The sequence below is a fragment of the Notolabrus celidotus genome, chromosome 23, assembly GCF_009762535.1.
Source record: "Notolabrus celidotus isolate fNotCel1 chromosome 23, fNotCel1.pri, whole genome shotgun sequence".
Taxonomy (NCBI): domain Eukaryota; kingdom Metazoa; phylum Chordata; class Actinopteri; order Labriformes; family Labridae; genus Notolabrus; species Notolabrus celidotus.
In genome coordinates, this window is record NC_048294.1 from 8,428,963 (window position 1) to 8,454,909 (window position 25,947).

Sequence of the window (25,947 nt, forward strand, 5' to 3'; positions counted from 1 at the left end):
TCCCATCAAATAAAGGCGAAAAATGCCCAAAAATATAACTCAAGATGAAAGACGAAGTGTCAAAAACTGCAGGTTATCGAGTGTCCACTTGAGGCTGGCTCCAGAAGTACCAGAAACCACTTACACACCAATTCAAAAAAGCCGATCTTTGCAGCAGAGATAAAAATGTAATGCCTCTTTACGTCACACTTGCTCGACAGCAGTTATGTCGAGTTCAACATTTCCAAAATGGCTGCCGCCGATTGGTCTATGGTATATCCACTTGCCTACTATCATGTGTGCCTATATTGATGTAACAATAATGATCCAACGTCTGTCAAAGTCACACATGACTCATGACTTGATGGCTGCGAATAGGCGGTTGTGAATCGGCAACTTTAATCTGAGGAAATAGGGTGATTTTTTTTTGGGACATTTTCGCCTCTATTGGATAGAGAGATAGGAAATGTGGGGAGTAGAGAGTGGGGGAGGACATGCAGCAAATGGTCGAGGCTGGAATTGAACCTGCGACCTCTGCGACGAGGGCTATAGCCTCTGTATAAGGGGCGCACGTAGACTGCTAGGCCAACAAGCTCCTATTGTGAAGTATCTCAGACATGAAGATGAAGGAAGAACTGAATTTTTCAACTTTTTGGGACCATCCATTTTGTCTTCTCTTATCTTCTTTATCACAGTGCTTCTATGAGTGAAGTTCTCTCAAAATGGAAGACGGGGAAACTCTGATGTGCAAAGACTCTCAGGTTGTCTGCTTGCACTGTGCTGTATGTGCAACCATTGCAACAGTAATCATGTTGTCAAGTCGAGTAGTGTAACAGGAAGTCATACAACCTGGAGGGAATCACAATCACAGAGACTTCCTCTAAACCTTGGCTGTATTTTGTTTGTTTCACCTCCTCGTTGTGCAACCTGTGAGTAGTTTTCTTGTGTTGACTGGTGGGGAAAGTATCTTGCACTAAGTTGTAGCCTTTGTAGAAACAAATAATCCTTCATTCTTTGCTTGGTAGTCCTCTGTTCCTTCACATGTGGGTGCAGGGAGGCTCAGGACAGACAGGTGAGAGTCTTTGGGCCGACTACCTGTAGGCCTATACCTCTCCTGTTGTCTGAGTCAGTGCAGTTCTCACTGTGGAAGGAGGCCAACAGGACTGTGCTGAGAACATGAGTATCAATAAAGAATCTTGGGTGTGGACCAGAAATGTTTGTAACACATACTGGGTTACATAACACTTTGTAGAGCTCTTGGTTACACCTCCAGCCCCCATACATTTCAGTGCTCACATTTAAAGGTGCAGTGTGAAGAATTTAGCGGCATTCATCAGAAGAGACTTGATAAAAATTGAATATAGTATTCACAAGTATGTTTAGATTAGTGTACAATCACCAGAATATAAGAAATAGTTTCGCTTTTGTTGACTTGGAATGAGCCGTTCATACTCACAGGGGGCGGGTCCCCTTCCACGGAGGCCGCAGTATTGCACTGTCATGTTTCTACAGAAGCACAGAACAACTTTTCACCATATGAGTTTTTGGATTGAGTGGGTAGACCTTGAAAACACTCGGCTGGAAGACAAAGAAGAGGAGAGTGGTTTCTGTGTGCAGAATTTGTAGTGGTGAATGTTTTTGATGGTGAAAACTTGACAAATACAGGATCATACTTGTCATGCATAACCGGTTCTTAAATATCTGTTTCAGGGTGTTGCAGCAAGGAAAGCAGGGTAAACACCAAAGCAATACTATTTCACATAATAAACAGTTTCTGACGGTGTGATCATTAAAATCACCTTGGTAGAATAATTTAAACATTTCTAAAGCCTGTTTTATACTTCTGCATTAAACCAACACCATAGCCAACGCCATATCCTTCGCTATAGCCTAAGCCGTAGGTCTGTTTATGTCTTTTTTGAAGCAAAAGTCTGTGCACATAGCCTGACATGCAGCTCCTTCAAATCTAACAATGTGGACTGCAAGCCCTGTGATTGGGCCACCAGTATTGTATTTCCTGCATTTACAGCACTTCCAGAATCGCTGTACACCATCCATGAATTTCATCTATATTCTCTATTCTTCCGTGTAATAATTGCTGATGATATTGCTGTGTGAAATGTTGTTGATTTTGCCCTTCAGGGCCACCGCAGTCCTGTGTGTAAGTGATGTAAGAGTGGCCTTCTCGCCTCTTATTGTATGTCTATTGATTTATGGACTTATTTTGCTAACTCCATGGAAAGTGACTCAAAGTTCCAGGTGTCCCCTAAAGTGATTTTCTTTTTAAAAAATGTGTTACAACACCATAAAACCTTTTGATTTTAAAACCATGTATTTAAATTATATCTCCCCTGAAGTAAAAGGTGTTGATAAATACTTGATAGCTATTTTGCTGACAGCCGATAAAAAGGCTCTCACCTGAAGATGGATAATGCAGGCTGGACCTACAGTAAATAACTGGATAGATGTGACAATAGAGATTTGCAGAATGGAAAAGGTAACTTTCTCTTTAAATTTAAGGTTAGAAGTGTTCAGATCACACTGGGCAAAATTGGTGAAACATATCAAACCTCTGAGACCTGACTTTGCCTATTAGGTGCATTGTAGGAACATTCATGTGTTTTATTTTCATTTTATTTTCCATCTATTTTACTTTTATTCTTGTAACTCACTTTAATTCTTTGTGTCGTAATACTTTATTGGTATTATTCGAAAGTTTATTAGGCCTAGTGCTGATACTGCTTGATTTACTTTTTGGTACTTTCTCTCTGGATGTTTATAGTTTTTGTTTTGTCTCAAAAAGAGAAAATCATGTCCATAGAGGCTAAAATGTAGATATAAGTTTGTATTCAAAGAGCTCAGAAGAATGTTGTATGCTGGTTATGTACTTATGTCTTGAATATTGTGTAATTGTAATGACAATGTTCTATGGCACAATAAAAAGAAAATTAAAAAAAAAAGTAATAAAAAAAAAAGTGTTACAATAAGTGTGTGAATTCAATGACCAAAAAAGTCTTTATACTGACTCTCTCCGTGTAATTTATGGTTGAAAATGAAGTAAAACTATATTTCTAAGGACGCCCTAACACCCCATCCAAGACCACTCGTCTGGAACTACTGTACTGAAATTGTAAACGAGTGTTGATTACAGGAGTTTAAGCACCAAGGCTAAAAGATTTGTGAAGATTCAAGATACACTTTTATTTTACATGTAGAGAAATGTTCGTAACATTGTTTTAGGATTACAGCGACGGTGTCAATACAGTTGACGAGAACAGGACAATAAAAGAAACACCTGTAAGACTGACAGAATATCAGCAGGGATGAACTTCAATATTTTTCAGCCCTTTTCATTTCTCCAAATCATTTCCTGTCACTAGAGGGCGACATTGTATTACTGAGAGGTCAGTTGATGCATACACAGACCTTTTCCTTATCAAGCTGTATCTTTCCCCCACAGCTGAAGGTACATTTTTCACCTACTTCTCTCACTTCCAATTTCCATTCCCACATTTTTCTGTGAATGGAAGGATTGCTTCATGCAGTCCAGACAGGAGTCTGAGTCCCTGAAGGGGCTGATGGGGGGGAGGGAGGAGGTATAACGATGCCAATTCAAAATCTCTGTGTCGTCACTAACGGTTTGATCTCTGATTTTAAAGATGTCTACATTTCTTCTCAACTTTCACTTCTGTGATTTATTTTATTCGGCACCGGCTGGGTAAACTATGCTTTGAAAACATGCCAACTTCTTTTACAGTGTTGCAGGGAGGGGATACTGGCAAGGCTATCATTGCAGTCTGATGTGGAAACACACATCTTGAAGGAGAGGACAGAGAGAGGAGTCACTATTTAAATGATGTACACATTGTTACAGAATATATACATGAAGGACTGATCAAAAGATACTTGACATGACATGACAATAAATTGAGACGACCGCACTCCAGTGTGGAAGTTCAGTCACCAAGAGATTTAAGTGTGAATTACATTTTCAGACACTTCTTTCTCCAAATCCTCTCCACCCTCCACATCGCAGACTTCAGAGTCCTGCAAACCTTCAGAAGTTTTCTCACACGTCTGCTGTAGTCGGATGTATCAGGGCTGTGTTGGATATTTTTGTCACGTGGTGTGAGTAGAACCATCTCCAGCTCAATGTGACAAGGGCAAAAGTTAGACCAGAGAAGGGCCATGGTGACTCTTGTCTCAACGTACCTGGTGGTATACTTAGACCATAAACTGGACTGGGTCAAGAACACCAAAGGCCTGAGCTGCCTCTACTTCCTGAGGAGGCTGAGGTCCTTTAACACAGGGGTTGCCAAAGTGTGGGTCGGGACCACCTGGGGGGTTGCGAGACACAAATGGAGGGTCGTGAGATGTCTTCTAGAATGTTTCTTTTTTTTAGTTATCTAAAAATAGTAAATTTTACCCATTATAGTAAAAATATCTACAAAAATAGAAGCTAAACTTGAAATAAAACCTTGAAAAAAGAAAATGTAATGAGTTTTCTGCTTTTCTCTTTGTCAGATTTTTGTTTAGGGCTAGTGAACAGTTAATTATCAAAAGCATCAGCAGCAGTAGGTTAATTCATAACGGCACAGGAAACACAGATACATGCTCATATAGGTAGGTTAATTTTCTGCAGACCAGCAATGAAGCCACATTAAATCACTTAGAGGGACAGTGGAGGTCGCAAGTCTTTGGTACCTATATTTTGGGGGTCACGGACTGAAAAGTTTGGGAACCCCTGTTTCAACATCTGGAGGATGATGCTGAGGGGTTCTATGAGTCTATGAGGTGGCCACTGCTATCCTGTTAGCTGCTGTGTGCTGGGTCAGCAGGCTGAGGGAAGCTTGACAAACTGATCTGCAGTCACGTTGTTGGAGTGGAGCTGGACTCTTTGACGGGGGTTTCCATCTTGGACAACATCCACTATGCACTTGATGACACACAGGTTAAACACAGGAGCACATTCAGTGCTGGACTCGCTCCACCCTTGAGACTTATTTTTCCCTTAGAGGGTGTAACATTCACTGTAACATCATGCCTTTAGTGGGAGTTTTTCTACAGGTGACAGAAAATGGGAAGGTTTTTTAAAATTTCCTCTTGAAATCATTTATTTCACCCGTAAATCTGAAGAATAATCCCATTTCAAATGTGGTATGAATCTATGTATGCACTGCGTTTAGCATCTGAGAACAAGAAAAACAATTGAAGATGTGTGCTTCTTTCAATCCTTTAATAATGGAGCAGGCCTTCTGCTGCCAAGTGCAGCTTTTTGTTTGATCAGGGAAATGGACCGTATTTTTAGACACTAATTTGAATTTCATAAGGTTGTGGTGGTAATTAGAGGCCCGGCTCCATGGTTACATCACTGTTGGTCCAGCAGAATTACCCAAGGTTTACCTCCTTTGGGGTACAATTCCCAAACAGGATGTATCATTAGTAATGTAATGTGGCAGGTTTAATGCGCAAGTGACCCAAAAAAGGAATTGTAAACAGGTTTGAGATCACACTCACATTTTTTGGGACTGTCCCAAACTGAAACCATTTTGGGAAGGGATTCAAACAGAAATACGAGCCATCCTAGGAGTAAACTTACAGCATCACATTTCATCAAAGGTTTAATACCGGATGGTGCAACCGATAAAGCTAAAGCCTGGTTACTACACATCCTTCTTCTGGTAGCGAGGAAAATTATAACCATGTCCTGGCTTAAACTACCTCCCACCCTTCTTCAATGGAGAGAAAGGCTTAAAAATGTTTAACTGATGGAAAAGATAACAGCGAAGCTCTATCTGAAATTGGAAAATGTTTGAGGTTCTATAGGCTCCTGTCAGTACTTACCTTACACTACCGACAAGATAAGATACTGGTTTACATGATCTCAGTTTACTTATGAGAAAATATTCTGTATATTTCTTTTGGTTAATTTTGGTTTTTTCAGTAGATACAAGCAATTTTCACCTTTACTTTTCAACAGTCTCCTCTTTATGTAATTGAAGATGTTGCAATTCATTTTTTACTTTAATTTAACATAATTTTATGTTTGCCGAACTGTAAATAATTCCTGTAAAATTTTGACCATGGTAAATATGTGAAGCTGAATACAAAATGTGAAAAAAATTAGGAATGAGAAAAAAAAATCATGTTTTCAGTGCCAATTTGTGTCGGAGGGGTCAAGTACAATTTCAAGTCAGTTTAAATGTGTCATCAGTAATGCAATGATGGGGTATTAAATTAGGAACATATCTTCAAACTGAAAGTGAAAATCCTAAATTTCTATTTTAATAACGTGACACACAAACGGGACGTGGAATAGTGATGAAATATCGTATTACTTTACTAGAAATGTGTTGCGCGTTCACTCAGTCATTTACGGTAAATCAAGAATCTGTCAAGTCATTGTGACTTGAATCACCGTTTCATCCTGGCCTGCATTGAATAAAATATTGAGCTGATGAATTATGAGGCATTCATTCACCTGCTGTTGTACAAGGTAAAATATGTAGCTTAAATAAAACACAAATAGCAAGTTATCACTCCTTTAGTGTACCCTGAAGCCGACACACTGGTTGGCTGCAAAAAAAAAGGGGGCACTGTCTAACCTAAAGCTTACTCTGTGACGTAAACTTGAAGGAAGTAACCTTGCGTCGCTCTTACCTTCAAAATAAAAGTCCTTTGCTACATTAAAGAATTAAAAAATAAGTCGATTTATCTCTATCCTTATCAAGGTTGAATCTAACATAATAAGCCAAACAAAAAGAACATTTTTTGTTGACAAATAAAAACAACAATGAGGCTTTTCAAATAAACATATTGTGGTGATGTTAATTGTTGATGATGATAATGGAAGGTCTTAAATTGGTTGGTTGCTTCATTGTAGATGTTCCTTATTTCGGGTGTTGTTCTTGTTCTCGTATGTACGTCGCTTTGGATAAAAGCGTCTGCTAAATGACATTGTAACATTGTAACATTGTAACAAAAAGACCAGAACTGTTAGCCTATTGTGTTTACAAATCTAATATAAAATAACAGTATGGTGACCATTTCCCACGTTTCTGTTTATGTTAATTTAGGCTTTAAAATCGAACAGTGACCTCCAGCTCTCACTGGGATGGTTTGCAGCTGAGTGTAAAGCAGCGGGGATGAGGATCAGCACCTCCAAGTCTGAGGCCATGGTGCTCAGTCGGAAAAGGGTGGCTTGCCCTCTCCAGGTCGGAGGAGAGTCTTTGCCCCAGGTGGAGGAGTTTAAGTATCTCAGGGTTTTGTTCACTAGTGAGGGGAAGAGAGAGCGTGAGATTGACAGACGGATCGGGGCGGCGTCTGCAGTGATGCGGACGCTGTACCAGTCTGCTGTGGTGAAGAGAGAGCTGAGCCGAAAGGCAAAGCTCTCAATTTACCGGTCAATCTACGTTCCGACCCTCACCTATGGTCACGAGCTGTGGGTAGTGACCAAAAGAACGAGATTGCGAATACAAGCGGCCGAAATGAGCTTTCTCCACAGGGTGTCTGGGCTGTGCCTTAGAGATAGGGTTAGGAGCTCAGACATCCGGGAGAGGCTCAAAGTAGAGTTGCTTCTCCTCCGGATCGAGAGGAGCCAGATGAGGTGGTTCGGGCATCTGGTTAGGATGCCTCCCGGGCGTCTCCCGGGGGAGATGTTTCGGGCATTTCTGACTGGGAGGAGGCCACGGGGAAGACCCAGGACACGCTGGCGAGACTATGTCTCTCAGCTGGCCTGGGAGCGCCTCGGTATCCTCCCAGAAGAGCTAGTGGAAGTGGCCGGGGAGAGGAGTGTCTGGGCTTCCCTGCTGAGGCTGCTGCCCCGTGACCCGGACCCGGATAAGCGGAAGAAGATGGATGGATGGGTGGATAGGCTTTAAAATACATAAATAAATATATTTATTTATAATTATTAGTAGTATTAGTATTATTATACATAAGACAAAAGCACAGTAACTGATCCATATCCTTTGAGGTTTGTCTTTTATGGATGGTTGTGATTGTTATTTATAGCCTTAATATAATTAGAAATCATTAGATCAGTGAGGGACAAGTGAGTAGAGCAACTTCCACTTCTCTATAACCCAGGCCCTAATGGATGTGGATGAAAGGATAGTGGCATTCAGAGGTTCCTTCCATTTTAGGCAATATATGCCTTCCAAACCAGCTAAATGCAGCATACAAATATGGGCAGCATACGACAGAAGGTGTCTCGTGTTCATTTATCAACATCACTTCATAAAAAAAAGTAATCAAAATGTAAAATAAAATAAACAAAAATCTGTTGTGTAAAAGCTATTGTATTTATATTTAGGTCTTTCCAATGTACATAAAAAAGTTTAACATGAATTTTCTTAAAAAAACGAGTGAGTTATCCTCATTGAACCATGATCTGTGAGACTAAAAGAACACAATTTAACTAAATATTGATTTAAATAGTTAGTAATGCAGTTAAAAATGAGATTAAAAAAATCTTTATTGGAATTTTTTTGGGTTCTGACACTTTTGGATAATTGAAGCTGACCCAGGAACATCATTGTTGTCCCTGAGAAACAAACATAACAGGAGGGTTAAAATGTCAATGACTCTCCTTGGAGTCAATCAATCAATCAATCAATCTTTATTTGTATAGCGCCAAATCACAACAAACGTTATCTCAAGACGCTTTTACAAACATAGGAGGTCTAGACCACACTATGTCAAATTATGAACAGAGACCCAACACCAAGACAGGGTAAGACTCAGTCTGACCCCACCTTAATCCATCATGAGCATTGCACATCGCAGTATTTAGCTAGTTACAGTGGTGAGGAAAAACTTCCTTTTAACAGGCAGAAACCTCAGGCAGAACCAGACTCATGTTAGACAGCCATCATGCCTCGACTGAGTTGGGTCTGGAAAGACAGATAGAGGGGAGTAAGAGAGAGAGGTGACAGTGATGAGACGAGTCGTAGAAGCTGTTGCCGCTGGAGTCCAGCACGTCCGTATCAGCTGGAGTCCAGATCGTCCACAGCAGGAGGACGTCAACGGCAGCTCAGAGGAATCTACGAGACAATGGAGCTCAGGGACTCCAGAAAGGTCTATGGTTAGTAACTTTAATGGGACAGGCAGAGTTAAAGTAAGTGATGAAGGGGTTGGGGGGAAGAAGGTGAGCTAGGATCCCAGTGTGTCAGTGTGCCAGTTCCCCCGGCAGTCTAGGCCTATAGCAGCATGACAAAAGCTGGTCCAAGCCTGATCCAGCTTAACTATAAGCTTTATCAAAAAGGAAAGTTTTAAGTCTACTCTTAAAAGTGGAGAGGGTGTCTGCCTCCCGGACCCTGACTGGTAGATGATTCCAAAGGAGAGGGGCCTGATAACTGAAGGTTCTACCTCCCATACTACTTTTAGAGATTTTAGGTACAACTAGCAAGCCTGCATGTTGGGAGCGTAGAGTTCTAGAGGGGTTATAGGGCACTATGAGCTCTTTAAGATACGAGGGTGCCTGATTTTTAAGTTAGCAAAATAAGTCCATTAATCAGTAGACAGACAATAAGAGGTGAGAAGGCCACTCTTACATCACTTACACACAGAACTACGGTGGCCCTGAAGGGCAAAATCAACAACATTTCCCACAGCAATATCATACAGCAATTATTACACCAAACAATAGAGACTTCGGAGGAGATGACATGCATGGATGATGTACGGCAATTTCGGAAGTGCTGTAAATGCAAGAAATACAATACTGGTAGTCCAATCACAGGGCTTGTAGTCCACGCTGTTGCATTTTGAAAGAGCTGCATGTCAGGCTACGCGCATAGGCTTTTGCGTCGAAAAAGAGCTAAACAGACCTACGGCGTAGGCTAGAGCAAAGGATATGGCGTAGGCTACGGCGTTGGTTTAACGCAGAAGTATAAAACAAGCTTTAAAAATGTTTAAATTATTCTACCAAGTTGATTTTAACAAGAAACTGTGTATTATGTGAAATAGTATGGCTTTGGTGTTTACCCTGCTTTCCTTGCTGCAACAGCCTGAAACAGATATTTAAGAACCGGTTATTGCTGTCCCTAAGAAACGAACATAACAGGAAGGTTAAACCTGTTCCATAATCAGCTAAAACTACTAACAGGAGCTTAAATTCTTTACAATAATCCACTCTTATTTTGAAAACAACTTCCGGTTTGGTTCGTCCCTGTGATTGGCTGACGCAACTCTGGGTTGGTCGCAACTCTCATAAAATCGCCGCGTGCCCACTTCAGTCAAAGGGATTCCCAGTTTTTACCGCTCAGTCATCATCATCACAAGGAAGGCTCTCCCTCTCTCTCTCAGCAGCCATCATGGTTAAAGAAGTGGAAAGTGAGGTGAGTCTCTTGTTTTTATTTGAGAGTATCTGTTGTGACCGTTATAATCAGCCGCCATTGTGGTTCCAAGCTCTCCGGTGTTCTAGAACGTGGCTGTTCCATCACATCGGCCCGTTACCGTTACCAGTCCTCCCTCCTCTCTCGTGACCCATTCTTCTTACTAGGGCTCATTTTTGGACGAGTTTCTCGCCTGTTTAATTTACACTAAGTGTTTTAAAGTTAGTGTTAACCTTCTAACTGTGTCCTAACCATCGAGGGTGATTTGTTTTTTGCTCCACATGAATGGATGAATCTGGAAGAATGAACGTTAGCTGCTACCATGTGTGTAAATGTGGACTTTAATTATCCTCTAGACCGGCTGAACAAAAAAATACTGTACAGCTGCATAAACCAGATATGTGCTGTAACTCTACTGTAAAACTACACAGCAAACAGTCAATACAATGTAAGCTGAGTGTGTAATATTCAGGGGTACTTGTGCTAAAGTTGAACCAAGTTGTAGCTAACATAAGTGCCGTTGCTGTACATTGTATGGAAAGCCATACGTGCCAAAAGTGCGTTACAGGGTGGAGGTCTAATTGGACCAGAAACATGGCCGTGGGAAGTAGGGGTGCTGAGGATGCTGCAACACCCCTGTTAGAAAAGGCATCACACAGTCGTTTCTGAATTCATAAATAAATTGAATGAATACATTAATTAACACAATAAAACAGTTTTTAAAAATTATTTTCATTGTATCATTTTCTGAAAATGTAATGCCTGAGGAAGATCTGATAAATAATTATAGCAATTTTAAATAATTATTCATTTTAAAATGACCCGATGCCTGGGCCCTGTGTGTGTGCGCGTGATAAAAAAGTGAACGTATTTGGATAAGTTCTGTTCAATGCGCGCTACAGCCTTTTGGACCTGTTTTGGCTTGTATGCTCTTTGCTGTACAACGGGGTATGGAAGTTGCAAGTCTGGCATTTGATACATATTAAAGTAGCCTGTATTATATTCGTTATTGATGTGAATTTATAATGAAAGGTTCTCTTGAAAGCTTGTATTTGAACCAGATAAATAAAAATAAAATGTATGTGTGCTATATGCAGCACTGCAGCGTTTGACCACAGCACCCCCAACTTCAAGCCACTTCCCACGGCTCTGACCAGAAATCTACTCTTCAGATAAGTTATAAGCTGGTATTGGTATAGCTGCTGTAATGAAGCTTGAATGGATAGTTGGTTGTATTTTCATGCTTAATATTGTAATAGGTAGATACAGACTGGTGTATTTGTATTAACCCTCCTGTTATGTTTGTTTCTTATCAACAGCAATAATGTTCCTGGGTCAGCTTGACCCAGACGCTTTTTAAATCTCATTCTTAACGCTATTACTAACCATTTAAATTCATATTTAGTGCAAGAGTGTGCTTTCGTTCTCACAGATCGTTGTTCAATGAGGATAATTCACTTGTTTTTTTTAATGAAAACTAATGTTAAAACTTTTTTCATGTACATTGGAAAGACTTAAACGCAGAAAAAACAGATGAGGGCAAGAGATAGGGAGACTGTGTGTTTGTGTGTGTGTGTGTGTGTGTGTGTGTGTGTGCGTGTGCGTGTGTGTGCGTGCGTGCGTGCAATTGGGGTGAAATCAAGCGGCAGCCTCTGGTCTCAAACTATGAAGTGTTATAAACTGCAATTCATCAAGAATCTGCTTGAGACTGGCTGCAGAAACACGGGAAACCACATAGACACCAATTCAAAAAAACGGCATGGCTCTACGTAGCTTATTTCTTGATCGGCACACACTGTAAGGGGGGGCAATTTTTTTTTCCAACGTGGCGGTTCAGAAGATATTAAGATCACGAGTTTTTGCCCAAATAAGGACATGACTGACTTCACTCCCGATGGGAACACATAGCTGTTGTCTAGGAGGCTCAAGCTCCGCCTCTTTACATTACACTATGTCTGTTTGAGTTCTGCATTTCCAATATGTCTGCCGCCGTTGATTGGATTCAAAACGGCGCTCAGGAACAGATTGGTGACGTCACAGATACTGCATTGACTCTTAAAATAACCTGCTAGCTCTAACAAGCCTATAGCATAAATACCCAAAGATCACACCTTTTGAAATATTTGATTATTGGACTACTGAAAATTTGAATTAAGCATATAGGAATCCCTCTCAAAGAAGTTTAAGTCACATTAAATGTGTCTTTTTTTGTTTGTTTTAAGTAAACCAAACAAAGAGGTTAGGTTAGTTAATTTATACCCGTTGGTAGATTTGTTTTACAGTAAGATGATGATGACGTTATGTTTGACATCCAGTTACAAACATTAACACGAAACCACACAAACCAGTTGGAATTGACAAACTATCATATAAAAGTACTCCTGCTCCACCACCAATGATTTAAAGGAGAGTGAAAAATGTCATAAAATTAGATACATACATGAATATAGCTGGAATAAATACCTCTGGAATAAAAGCAATTGTAGTGCGTTAAAAGTCAAATACAGTGAAACAAAAGAGAGCTTTCTGTTTTCATGCACCAAAACTGTGGAGCTCTATGACGCTGGACCGTGTGTTTTTAAAATTAGACTTAAGACTTTTAATCTGGCTTTTAATTTTGAGTAATTTATGAGCCCAGGACTGCATTATTATAATCATTTTTTAACAACATCTATTTGTCTTATTTATTTTGTTATCTATTTGTTATCTAACTGATTTTTAATTTAGCTCTCTACTGATACTAATTTTATTAATTTATTGTATTAATTTAATTTAATTTTTAAATATTTTTATGACTCTTATTGTTGTACCCCTCTCTGTTGTTTTCTGTCTGTTCTTTGTGAAGCACTTTGGGCTGCATGCTGGCATGTATGGAAGGTGCTGTATAGATAAAGTTGAGTTTAATCCATGTGTGGTCGTGGTCTGGTTGTGGTCTGGTCGTGGTCTGGTTGTGGTCTGGTCGTGGTCTGGTCGTGATCTGGTCGTGGTTTGATTGTGGTCTAATTGTTCAGTGCTGGGGCACACGTCCTGCAGGTTGAATTTGTCGGCTCAACACGCTGTAAGTGAAAGCTTCCATGTCTGATTAAAGAAGTGTTTGCTTTGAATTAACAAGGAAGTCAGCCTTTTACTGTTCAGTGATAAATAAGTGCAGATCATGGGGGTGTGAATCTTTCCACCACGAGATTATCCAATCCAGATCTTAGTTCACAGGGTGTCAAATTCAGTGAGGAGTTCTCCAGAGTGCAGCTTGTTGTGATTCAGTGCAGTCCGTTACATGAACTTAACTTAGTCTGTATCAGACACATTCACTGTATATTAATACAGACAATGAACCCCCATGCTCCTGTGAAGCCAAATACAGCCTCCATGATTGCTGACATATTGCGCTGATGCAGTTGAGGCATGAAGCAACACCCGTCCCACTCACTGAATCACACATTTCACCAACAGATAAAACGTTACAGATCCCTCAGATCGGTGCACTCCACAGCACCGTCTCATTTTGACGGTTCAGTAGGAAAAGAAACATGAACACTGAAATGTCTCCTCTGAACATCTTGCACAGCCACACCCAAAAATATTTCACCCCGCAGTAAGGAGACAAAAAAAGCAGCAGAACCTTGAACTGAATCATGACTTAAGAATCAGCACATTGACCAATTCCTGTAACATTTTGTCTGGGTCAGACCACTGTTGAGAAACGCACTTGCATTCATTTGATTTGACTTGTATAATATCTTCCTTTCCTTTTCTTGTCACGTAGGAAGAGTTCCGTCAAATCCTGAAGGATGCTGGAGACAAGCTGGTGGTAGTGGACTTCACGGCCACGTGGTGCGGCCCCTGTAAACAGATCGGCCCAAAGTTTGATGTGAGTTGACTCAAAACCATGGTTTGATTATTATTTCATGGTGGTAGAAAAACTATTTATGATGGGTGTGAAAGTAACTCTTTGTCAGCTGTAATCCAGCTGTTTTTTTGTAGCTGATACGTTTGACCTTTTAAGCATGCAATAATTGGACACAAATGTTTCACATTCGTGAGTCATTTAGAGGAGCCCTCTTCTCCCCTGATGGATCCTTACAGCAGCTTGAAGCATCTCTTTTGAGAGGCAGGTTGTTGCTGTGGCAACCTTTTAGGTGACCTGTTTCAACCTCAAGTGGGAGACGCCTTCACAACAGAAACATTTGATGTCTTTGCAAAACCTTTAAGACATAACAAAGAACATCTTTCTGTTCTTCATTTGAAATGTTCTTTTTTATATTGTGTTATATCATGTTCAATCCTCTGCTGTCAGTAATCATTAATATCTTCTCTCTTGCAGGAGGAGTCCAAAAAACCTGAAAACGCTAACGTGATTTTCCTGAAGGTGGACGTGGATGAGGCTGAGGTGAGTTTATTTAAGGGCCAGGGTTTGGTGGTTCTTAATTTGGGATAGTGACAAAATATTCATCTATTGTGACGCCTTCTATACACCAGCAGACTTCGAAAAACGTTTAAAAAAATCTGGAGATCAAACAGACTCCGCTTAATTTTCAGTTGTTTTCTGAAATCAAGATCAAAGTTTCCTCTTCAGCTGGTTTTGTTGGAGGGTAACTTTGTCATTAATACTCACAACAATGTGGACTATTTGTGAAATCCACTCCAAAGGGCCATGTGGGTTCACAGCTGGTTCATGTGACCAACATTTTTTCAGTCTCATTGCAACAGCTAAGTGAAAGAACACACACACAGACGTGTACAAGAACGTGTATTCAGTCTGTCACCATGGAAGTACATTTTGCATTTGTGTTGTCTTATTGGTGAATTAAAAAACGATTGAGTGTATTATATTTATTTTTCCTCGCGTTGTGGTATAATGATGACAAACAGGGTTTCCTTCTTAACATACAATTAAACCTAACAGACCCGAGCAGATGTAGACAAACGGGTAGTACACCATCTTGGCACATGCACAATAAATGTGAATAACAATTGCCATGGGCAGTTAAGTCTGCTTTTCCCAAAACGTTCTTTCTTTTTTTTTTTGCTTTCCACACAACAACAACAAAACAGTTTTCAAAAATATCCACCTTTTTAGAGACCATTTTTGAAAAACTCAGTCTACATGTGGACGTAAAACCGAAACACTGAGAAAAAAAACTGTTTTCAAAAATAGATCTCGTCAGCCTTACGCTTCTAATGGATGCTTCCTTTGTACTGAAACATTGAAACATGTTAGTCTCGTTTGTGTAAATACTGACATTAAGCTTTTTGGTTGTTTGTTCTGGCCTATCAGTCTTACTGTTGTCCTCTTTGCTCTTTTCAGGATGTGAGTAAATCCTGCGAGATCAAGTGTATGCCTACATTCCAATTTTACAAGAATGGAGCAAAGGTAAGCACTGCATGCAAAAATGTGAAATAATAAACAGTAGCATTTATATATAGCTACTTTTCAATTTTGTAGTATGGATACACGATATTGAATTTTTGCCAATATCTGTGCTGATATTTACAAACTCATTTAACTCAATACTTATACCCACCTTATTTTTATTGTAAAAACCAAAGTCTCTCCTGTATAACTCTTATCATGACCATCCAACACATACAAAGCGACAAACATTTGAATCTACCATAAATAATAAATGCACTCTTTCAAATATAAATTTGGTAATGTGTCTGCTGTCGACACAAACTTCCTTATGTATCGGACGCGAATATTGGCAGAAGTGTTCATATTCTCAGATGCTTATATTATGCCGTTAAAATTGTGAATCCTTAGTTTTTTTCCCACGTTTTTGGTCCCTAGTTTTTACACTCAGTTTTCGTCTCCACCATCCCTAGTTTTTTGCTTCATTCTAGTCTCCACCACCCCTACTCATGTAGCTCACTTTTGGTCTCCACCATCCCTAGTTTTTTGCTCCATTTTGGTCTCCACCACCCTAGTCATGTAGCTCACTTTTGGCCTCCACCATCCCTGTTTTTTTACTCCGTTTTGCTCTACACCACCCTAGTCATGTAGCTCACTTTTGATCTCCACCATCCCTAGTTTTTTTCTCTGTATTGGTCTCCACCACCCTAGTGATTCAGCTCACTTTTGGTCTCCACCATCCCTAGTTTTTTGCTCCTTTTTGGTCTCCACCACCCTAGTGATTCAGCTCACTTTTGGTCTCCACCATCCTTAGTTTTTTGCTCCATTTTGGTCTCCACCACCCCTAGTGATTCAGCTCACTTTTGGTCTCCACCATCACTAGTTTTGTTGCTCAGTTTTAGTCTCCTACATCCCTAGTCATTTAGCTCCTTTTGGGTCTCCACCAGCTCCTCAGAGTGTCTGTTCTGCTGTTAAGAGAGCTCAAGTTTGTTCACAAGCTAGTAGCTAGTTGTCGGTCAGCTGCTTGGCACCGTTTTAAGGAGGAAGTTTGCTGCTTAAATGACCCCATTCAACACTTTCTCATGGGTATTAAAAATATTACCCAGTGGTGCACAGCTGTGGTGGGGGGGGGGTGGAGGTCGGGAGCTATATTTTTGAACTTCAGAGTTAAAGTTTGCCCCATTAATGACTCAGCTGAATGTCATGTTTTCTTGCATGTGTGTAATGTGGATAAGAGTGGAGAATATATGATGGAAAGCCAAAACCATTACCTAAAAACAGTTCCTTTCAAAGCCTTTCTATTTATAGAAACCACTGTATCACTGTATTATTTTAACCTATGCTCTCTCCTTTTGACTCTACAGATCGACGAGTTCTCCGGTGCTAACTATCCCACACTTGTTGAGAAACTGAAAGCTCACAGGACATAAAATTCACCATCGCCGTCCCGTATGTGCTGAAGAAATTCCAGTTTCATTCTTTGTACAATAAACACCAGGTCTTCTTTTCCACACAGGAAATAATTACCTCCACCTATCATGTGTTAGTCAGCTCAGTGTGTTTGTATCAAGTGTCTTTTAACAAATGACTAGAACCAAAACCTGATGACCACTTTTTAATTCAGTTTTTGATGGAAAAATTGGCTCCTAACTCCAGAATTTTCTTTACACTTTGTCCAATGAGGTGGATTTAAATAAATGAATTACAGAAACATTGTCTCTTGTACTTAATTATAAAAAATCATGACACTGTTCCTTTGAAAGCAAATGACATGATCAAAAGAGTAAAGGTATTTTATGCTTTAATAAAAATGTGAGAATAGTTTACACATATACATCAGACAATCACATCAATAGTTTTTACACATCGTACAAGTATATAGCAGCATACGTTTAATACTGTTCGAGTCTCTATATGAAAAAATACAGCTTTATTTTACAAACTGGTTCTTGCTTTGCCTTTTGCAGAGAGATGAGAGTGAATGGTTTACAAGTGAGTCAGTTAAATGTACAAGATTTCCCTTCATGAGACGATTCACGTGGAGATGTTTCAGAAGTGATAGTATCCCGGTTTCCTTTTCCTGCAAAGAGGGAAGACGAAGAAAGAGTATTCAATTAAAGAGCTTAAAAGTCAAGACAGTTTATGTATGCAGCACACTTAGAACAACCTGTTGACGTAAAGGATTAAAACACTTTCAAATAATTACGTAAGATTAGAAGTAAAGTGAACTTAAATGTGAATGTCAGGGTGTCAAAGCTTAACTGGAATCAAAAGCCAGTACAACAAAGGTCAGGCTCTTTCAAAGCCATTTAAAGTTATATATATTTTTGGGGCATTTTTGACTTTATTGACAGGACAGCTGTAGATAGACAGGAAATGTTGGGAGTAGAGAGTGGGGGAAGACTTGCAGCAAAATGTCCCGGCCGGGAGTCGAACCGGCGACCTCAGCAACGAGGACTATAGCCTCTGTATGTGGGGAGCTTAGACCACTTTGCCGCCAGCGCCCCGTCAGTCATTTTTTGTAAGTTACATTTTTGGGCCTTTTCGCCTTTATAGACGAGACAGGAAATGTTGGGAGTAGAGAGTGGGGGAAGACATGCAGCAAATGGTCAACCCGCAAGGAGTCGAATCGGCGACCTCCGCGATGAGGACTAAAGCTTCTGTATGTGAGGCGCTTAGACCACTAGGCCACCAGTGCCCCCGTCAAAGTCATTTAAAAGGAAATATCTCTAAATTTACCAAAAATAATAAAAGTTGAAGCTAACCTATTAAAACTAAAGTCTGTTTCCCTTCTTTCAAACTTTTGTCGTACTGAAGTTGTTTCAGCCATCAACAATTATAGATTATAATTCTCCATTTCCACAAATATGGCTCTAAAAACCCGTGTTTGGACAATAACAACAACACAGCTTAGCTTGTATGTTAGTTTTTGTCTTGGATACGACCGAATGCCACTAATTATAAAAGTGATGTATTTGTTATCCAGTAGTTCATCTAAAAAAAAATATATTAGAATGAATTCTAGACATGTAAACTAAAATGTCTCAAACTTGATGTTTTTCTTTCGTTTATGATTATTTTTTAAATGATATTTTTGGGCTTTTACACCTTTATGTAGAGAGGAGAGGATGATGGATAGAGCAGTGAACTGGGAGAGAGAGCAGGGGAATGTCATACGAGAAGGGGGCTGTAGGCTAGATTCTAACCCAGCCTGCCCACTTTATGGTGCACATTTTAGCCATTAGGTCCCACACACGGGGCTTACACTGTAATTTACAGGAACACCAAAAGAGAAAATAAAGCGTTTCCAATTGAATCCATTCATCACTCTGAAATGGAAACCTTGACAGGGACTGGAGTGGATGACTCATGCTGCGTCATGAGCCTGTGGACTTCTTTGGAGTAGGATTTGTTTGAGTAAGGATTTAGATTCTTTGAATACGTGAAAGACTGTGGTGAACCCACAACAAAAACATATCCTACTTTTCTCCACAACATGACATCGATACTAGTAGCTGCCATTTTTCATTTTCAAGCTCTTTAAAGCTGCTAACATTAATCACTGATGTGAAACAAGTAAGCAATGTTTTTTTTAACCACTGTGAATGTTCATAACAGATCATGTTTTCATTGTTATTTCAAAGTCCTTTTTTACTTGTTGGTGTACCTGGAGCAGTCGTGTCCGCTCCACCCTGCACTGCAGTGACATCTGTTAGGCCTGATGCATCGTCCTCCATTCAGACAAGGCGAAGAACACACAGCTGTGGGTGTGACACAAATAAACATTAACCACGGTGAGATCAACGTTACTGTGGATACATTTAGGAGATTTCCTAGACAGGCACACTTCCCCGTCAGGCCTTATAAGGCAGTCCGGTCATGATCTTCAAACATGGCCGCATCTGGAAATTATAAAGATATTTCCTGATGCGGAATCAGAAGGTTTAACTAAAAACTGCACCCTGATGACTCCACTTGAATAAGTCCTGTATAGAGGCTGTGAGCTCTCACACACTGATCTGACACACAGATGGCTGAGAGCTCTCTCTCTCTCTCTCTCTCTCTCTCTCTCTCTCTCTCTCTCTCTCTCTCTCTCTCTCTCTCTCTCTCTCTCTCTCTCTCTCCATGAGGCCTAGACTTTAACCAATTCTAATTAACATCATAATTGTTGTGAAAATAAAACCCAAGTGTAGCTGTCGGGTTACAATATGTAGTAAAAAACAGAATATTTGAGGGTAAACAATGTCCATTAAACAAATAAATGACATGAAATGATGTACAAACTTCTATAAATCAAAGATATCACTATAAACAATGTTTTAGTGCAGCATGTTTTTTTGTTGTTGCTATGTTTGAAGACATAATTAAAGTGTGGTAAATAAGTAATTAAATATATAAATAGCAAGGGGGGAAAATCCATGGCATCATTCAGCTCCCCTGACTCAGTGACATCAGAGCGCACATGTAGGTTAAGCCCTCCCTCAGCAGGACGGAGAGGTTACTCAGGTTTAACCGACACAGGTACCAGCCTAAACATGTGAATGACATCAAATGACACACACGAGGAACTCACCACTGTGACAGCGTGTCCCCGTCCACCCGCTGGGACACTCGCATTGGTAGGGTGCCACGCAACGCCCGCCATTCAGGCACGGCAGGATGCAGATAGCTGTGATTAAAGAGAAGAGAGAGAGAGACGGAGGGAAAGAGAGAGAGAAGCATGTTTTTGTGCTGATGTAGAAGAGATGTCTCAGATTTCAGGAGGATAATACATGTTGAAGAGCTCAGTCACTCCAGGAGAATTAATAAAACAACAGTGTCTTGTTGTCTGGTTAAGTGTACAGTGCTATCAAGGTAAACCCATTGACAGATCTGGCCGACAAAACAAGTCAGACACTTAAGTGTTTTAAATTTACATAAAAAATCAAATGTAATAACTTTGTACATGTCAAATTTGGAAGCTGATATTTGTGGTTGTTCTTAATTTTAACTTCATAAATCACTTCAATATTCTCCCAGTTAAAAGCTGCCATTCTGACATTTTTACTTTTAAACCAACAGCTAGTATGCTTGCGTGAAGCAGGTATGACTTAGATCCCTAAAAAGAGTAACATCTATCCTCTGGGGAACAGGAATGTCTACAACAGACTTGGTAGTGGATATTTGGAAACTTTAACCTGCTGAAAATCCTTTTCAAAAAGTTAGGGGATAATTTTGTGCTCATGTACAGTATATAGTGAATGTTGGGCGATTTTGACTAAACTTGTAACAGTCATTCTAAACAAAAAGTGAGGGGATCACTAAAATAAGTACGGTTCATCCTCTAGGGATCGTGAATTTCCATTGATGACTTTGTGCTAATAGATATAGCAAATGTTGTGATACTTCTAAAAATATTCATAACATTGATTAAATACTAAAAGTAAGGGAGTCACCAAAATAAGTATGGTTCATCCTCTTGGGATCATGAATGTCTATTTGTTATTTTATGCTAATGTAAACTGAAAATGTTGGGGTATTTCTGGGGACATTTGACAAACTGGTTCTAGACTAAAAGTAAGGGGATCACCGCAGTAAGTAATGTTCATCCTCTTGGGATCACAAATGTCCACAGATCATTTTTGTTTTGATAAATATAATCAAAGTTGTGATATTTCTGGAGATATTCATAGTATTGACTGTAGACTAGAAGTAGGGGGATCACCAAAGTCAGTAAGCTTCATCCTCTTGTGATTATGAATGTCTTCAGATTATTTAATACTAATGTACACTGAAAATGTTGGGGGTATTTCTGGGGTACATTTAAAAACTGGTTCTAGACTAAAACTAAGGGGATCACCACAGTAAGTAAGCTTCATCCTCTGGGGATCATGAAATCATAATTGACAATTTTGTGCTAAAAGGTACTGAAAATTGAGGTTAGTTGTGACATTAATTCTAGACTAAAAAATAGAGGACCACCACAGTACGTAAGCTTCATCCTCTGGGGACCATGCATATCAGTAGATACTTTTGAGCTAACACATAAGGTGGTTGTTGAGATATTTTGAGCTCTAATTATAGACTAAAAGTAAGGGGACCATCACAATAAGTAAGATTCATCCTCTTGGGATCACAAATGTCCACAGATAATTTTTGTTTTGATAAATATAATCAAAGTTGTGACATTTCTGAAGATATCCATAGCATTGACTGTAGACTAAAAGTAGAAGAATCACAAATGTTAGCAAGATTCATCCTCTGGGGATTATGAATGTCTTTAGATTATTTAATACTAATGTAGACTGAAAATGTTGAGATATTTCTGGGGACATTTAAAAACTGGTTCCAGACTAAAAGTAAGGGCATCACCAAAGTCAGTAGGCTTCATCCTCTGGGGACCATGAATGTACAGTATGACAGACAATTTTGTACTAAAGTATACGAAAAAAGATGGATTATTTCAGAGGATAGCTGTGACATTTACTCTGGACATAAAAACAGGAGATCACCAAAGTCAGTAAGCATCATCCTCTGGGGATCATGCATGTCAGTAGATACTTTGAGCTAACATATAAGGCAGTTGTTGAAATATTTTGCGCTCTAAATCTAGATTAAAGGTTAGCATGGTCACTAATGTAATCTGGATTATTTTGATATAAATGTCTGAAGTAAAAATTTACATAAATCCACAAAACAGCTGTAAACACATTTAATTCAAACTAAGACCACCATCCTTATGATGTCATTACAACAAGACAAAGGTCAACATGCATGAAACCTGACCTTTCATTGAGTGATGTGATGACATGGCTCCATGAGTGGTTTAATCTTATTATCTAGTGTATTTTACGATCTGGATGAGTATCCACTGTTGTGTTTTTGGACTATTGATCCCTCATTGTTTGTTTCAAGACTCTTCCTGCTCAATTCTTTCCTCTTTGTGAATCACTCTCTGATAAAATGTGCTCTGTAGTCTGTCTAGATTCCCGTGTGTTGATGAGTGTTTGAGTTCCAACACTCCTAAGGTCACATTTGGAGGCCAGTTTAGTGTCCACAAAGTTCAATGAATAACATTTAACTTACGCTCCTCACAGACTCGACCCATCCAGCCTTCAGGGCAGGCGCAAGTGTTGGGCCGCTGACACACACCTCCGTTCTGGCAATGCAACCAACACACAGCTGAGGGGGGGACACACACAAATACACAAAGGAATGTTAAACGTATATTACATCATGATACACAGAGATCCTATTGTTTAAATGAGGGAAACATGTTCTGTAAAGTGTTCAAAGAAAAAGTCTTTGCAGGTTGTTTCTTCACCGCACCCAGCAGAGAGGCTCATCTTAGTCATGCAGCATGCACTCAAACAAAGGCAACGTACACATGCCACAGATTAAATTCCTCAGAATGATCAAATTCATCATTGGAAACCCCCTAAATGTGTGTGTGTGTGTGTGTGTGTACACAAGGGTATGCAGGAACTCAGCAGCTGTGCAGGAAATGCAAGCCTGGATCCAGCCTGTTGTTGTTTCACCTTTAAAATGTGTCCTTTTTAAGAGTTTGACTAATTTTGAAACAAGAGGAGATGCTCATGATGGGGAGAACATCTTTTAACAAGGATGTTACTACTTTCATAAATTAACTTGTAGGAAAATACGAATGAAAATAAGCAACTATATTATTACTCTGAACTATGAGATGCCATCAATCTGTCATGTTTACATCTTCATTTTTTTTTGTCATCATCTTATCAGAGAACAACAACTTTGACTCTGGGTTCTCTACCTTGGAATTATATTCTGCAGAATAGAGAGAAAAATGAATTCACAACATTATGAAAACTTTCTCAAATTCAAATGAAGGCCTAATCAAAACAAAAAAAATTTTGGTACACATCTCCCCTGTTTGGGATCACTTTTTCTCAATCAACATTGTGGCTGTTTTCGAAACCACCTACTATACTAGCAGTACGTACTGATTTAGCCAAAATTCAGTATGTAGTAAGAAGTATGTGAACAAGAGAAAAATCTGCAGTATCTACTGATTCGGGAAAATTTCACAGTATGCATCCGACCAGTCTGCCTCACGTACTGTTTCCCATAATGCACAGCGCTAACGTTCACGTTTTCTTTTTTCTTCTTTTTTGACGGGGGAACTCAGTTTTTGGGTGCTATGAAAGTTATCAAATTACATTTAAACCACTTCTTAAGTTTTTAAATCATAAGTGGATGCTAAAGAAGCAGTTTCCCTATCCGCTTGGCCGTTGTTTACTTCCGCTTTCCGAAACCGGATATCCAGTGACGTCTGACCCAGCATACTGCAACACAGATCCAACAGAACCCTCATACTACATACTAAATTCAAACGCAGTATGTAGTAGGCAATACCTACTGCATACTACATTAGTAGGTAGTATGTAGCAGGCTGTTTCAAAAACAGCCATAGTTTAGGATTTTGTTGTGGCCCCTGGGGTGGCCAATTGGATTTCAAGGGGTTCCAGTGCTACCCTTAGCCACCCCTCTGGACACACCACTGTTGTAATGGTAATGATTCCATATAATGATGTCAAGTTTGTGAACACACCGAAATCAGGAAGGTGGGGTCCCAACTTTGGAAATGGGACAATCCAAGGAACACATATATGAAGGGACAGTATTTATTTTAATTCAAACATATCATGGATTCTGGTCAAGTGAGATTGATTTCAGATGTTGCATTGTCCTCTAAATGAATGTTTTCTCACTGTAGGACAGTTAATAGTTAATATATTAACAGAAATAAACAAAATACATGTTGTTTTTCCCATTGAACCCATTGATTCTTCCTTTAACAAAGCTGGATCCAGACTTGTATAGCTTAGATCTGAGGACTTGTTTAGAGTGTAGAGGAAAGAGAACCAGTCACAGGACAGAGGGAGGTGAAGGTTTCATTTTCATTTGACGACTTCTACTATGTGCCTGCTGTAAACCCAGTAGAAGTGTGGACAGAGAGATGAGAGACCGAGATGTTCATAAAATCCAGTTGAAAATAAGCAGGAGCAGTTTGAAGAAGGATTAAAAGGCAGAGAAGAAGCATTGCATCAGTCAGATGAAGCAAGAAGCGTCCTTCCTGGGATTAAACGCAGAGACGTGTGCTCTCTCTACCTCTGCATGTGGGAGGCGGCGTCCAGGTGCCGTTCTCCAGACACCTGCTCCTCCCGACACCCTCCATGACGTAGCCACCAAAACACGAGTACGCCGCCACGTCTCCGAACTGGAACACCGCCCCCCGTACCACCCCGTTGGCAACGTGGAGAGGGGGGCCACAGGACACCCCTGCACAACAGCCCAGATGGAACGACCCACGTGTTACTTGCTTTATCTATTTTCTGTTTAAATGTTTGTCTGCTCTGAAATGCTTCTGCTGGCTTGTATGTTTTTAAAATCAGTCCTCTTTTAGTGCAAAGACAAAAGTTGCAGAGGCGACAGGAAAAAGAGACAAACGAAGGAAACACCTAACAGAATGACACACATTTACACAAAGCAGACAATTTCCTCTGAAATCCGGCTAACGCTGGAACAGGCTCTAATGCTAGTTTAATGTATTTCAAGTTTTAAATCGTACACGAGCACCAAAAGTTAAAAAGGAGGTGTCAACAAAAAAGTTGAAGAACTGTATTCACAGAGTTTGAATACATTATTTTACTGAAAAGGATGAGGGTCACTATAAAAACATTATTTTAAAAATGTTCAAGGTGTATTTTGTAAAGGTGTAATTCTGAGATGAAAGTCAAAATTCTGAATTTAATCTCAGAAATAAAAAAAGGACACCTAAAAAAGAATGTTGTGAATTTGAATTCTTACTTCTGCAGTAGGAATTCTGAGAAAAAAAATCTGAATAAATTTTTTTTAAAAAGAATTCTGGAAAAATTTGCAGAATTAAAAAAAAAAAAAAAAAAACAATTCTGGAATTAGTCAGAATTCTGATTATAATTGCACCAAAAAAAGATTCACTGTTATTTTTTTTACTCATCAGCCCTTCAAAATTCCAAAAAGTCAAGATAAAAAAAATAATTAAAATAAAGTTAGTATTTCAAAAAAAAAATTTAAATTAAAAAAAAGTCAGAATTCTAAAAAAAAACACATTTAAAAAAAAGGTCAGAATTTAAAAAGTCAGAATTCCAAAAAAAGCCATACTTACAAAAAGCGTCAGATTTAAAATAAATCTGAGATTAAAGTCTGAATTCAGAATCCAAAAATAAAAAATACTGTAATAATTATTTTTGCTCATCCGCCCTTCAATTTCTTTTTACAGTGGCC

General features: G+C 39.4%; 2 protein-coding genes across 4 annotated transcripts in view; one reads left to right on the plus strand and one right to left on the minus strand.

The window, feature by feature from the left end:
• The first annotated feature begins 10,157 nt into the window (after positions 1-10,157).
• LOC117807170 (thioredoxin-like) lies at positions 10,158-17,377 on the plus strand. The gene is made up of 5 exons (XM_034676261.1): positions 10,158-10,319; positions 14,080-14,184; positions 14,638-14,703; positions 15,622-15,687; positions 17,031-17,377. Exons 1-5 carry the CDS (start codon positions 10,296-10,298, stop codon positions 17,094-17,096), a joined length of 327 nt encoding a protein of 108 aa, XP_034532152.1. The 5' UTR covers positions 10,158-10,295; the 3' UTR covers positions 17,097-17,377.
• A 73-nt stretch (positions 17,378-17,450) lies between these two features.
• svep1 (sushi, von Willebrand factor type A, EGF and pentraxin domain containing 1) overlaps positions 17,451-25,947 on the minus strand; it is a 136,953-nt gene continuing 128,456 nt past the window's right edge. For 2 of the 3 annotated variants that reach the window (XM_034676242.1, XM_034676243.1), the window contains exons 45-49: positions 24,793-24,963; positions 22,732-22,827; positions 20,240-20,335; positions 19,334-19,427; positions 17,451-17,746 (exon numbers count right to left, since the gene is read on the minus strand). In XM_034676242.1, the coding sequence (XP_034532133.1) occupies positions 17,716-17,746; positions 19,334-19,427; positions 20,240-20,335; positions 22,732-22,827; positions 24,793-24,963 (488 nt within the window). In that variant the 3' untranslated portion in view covers positions 17,451-17,715. The remainder of the gene's footprint in view (positions 17,747-19,333; positions 19,428-20,239; positions 20,336-22,731; positions 22,828-24,792; positions 24,964-25,947) is intronic. The other variant, XM_034676244.1, reaches the window with a different exon arrangement.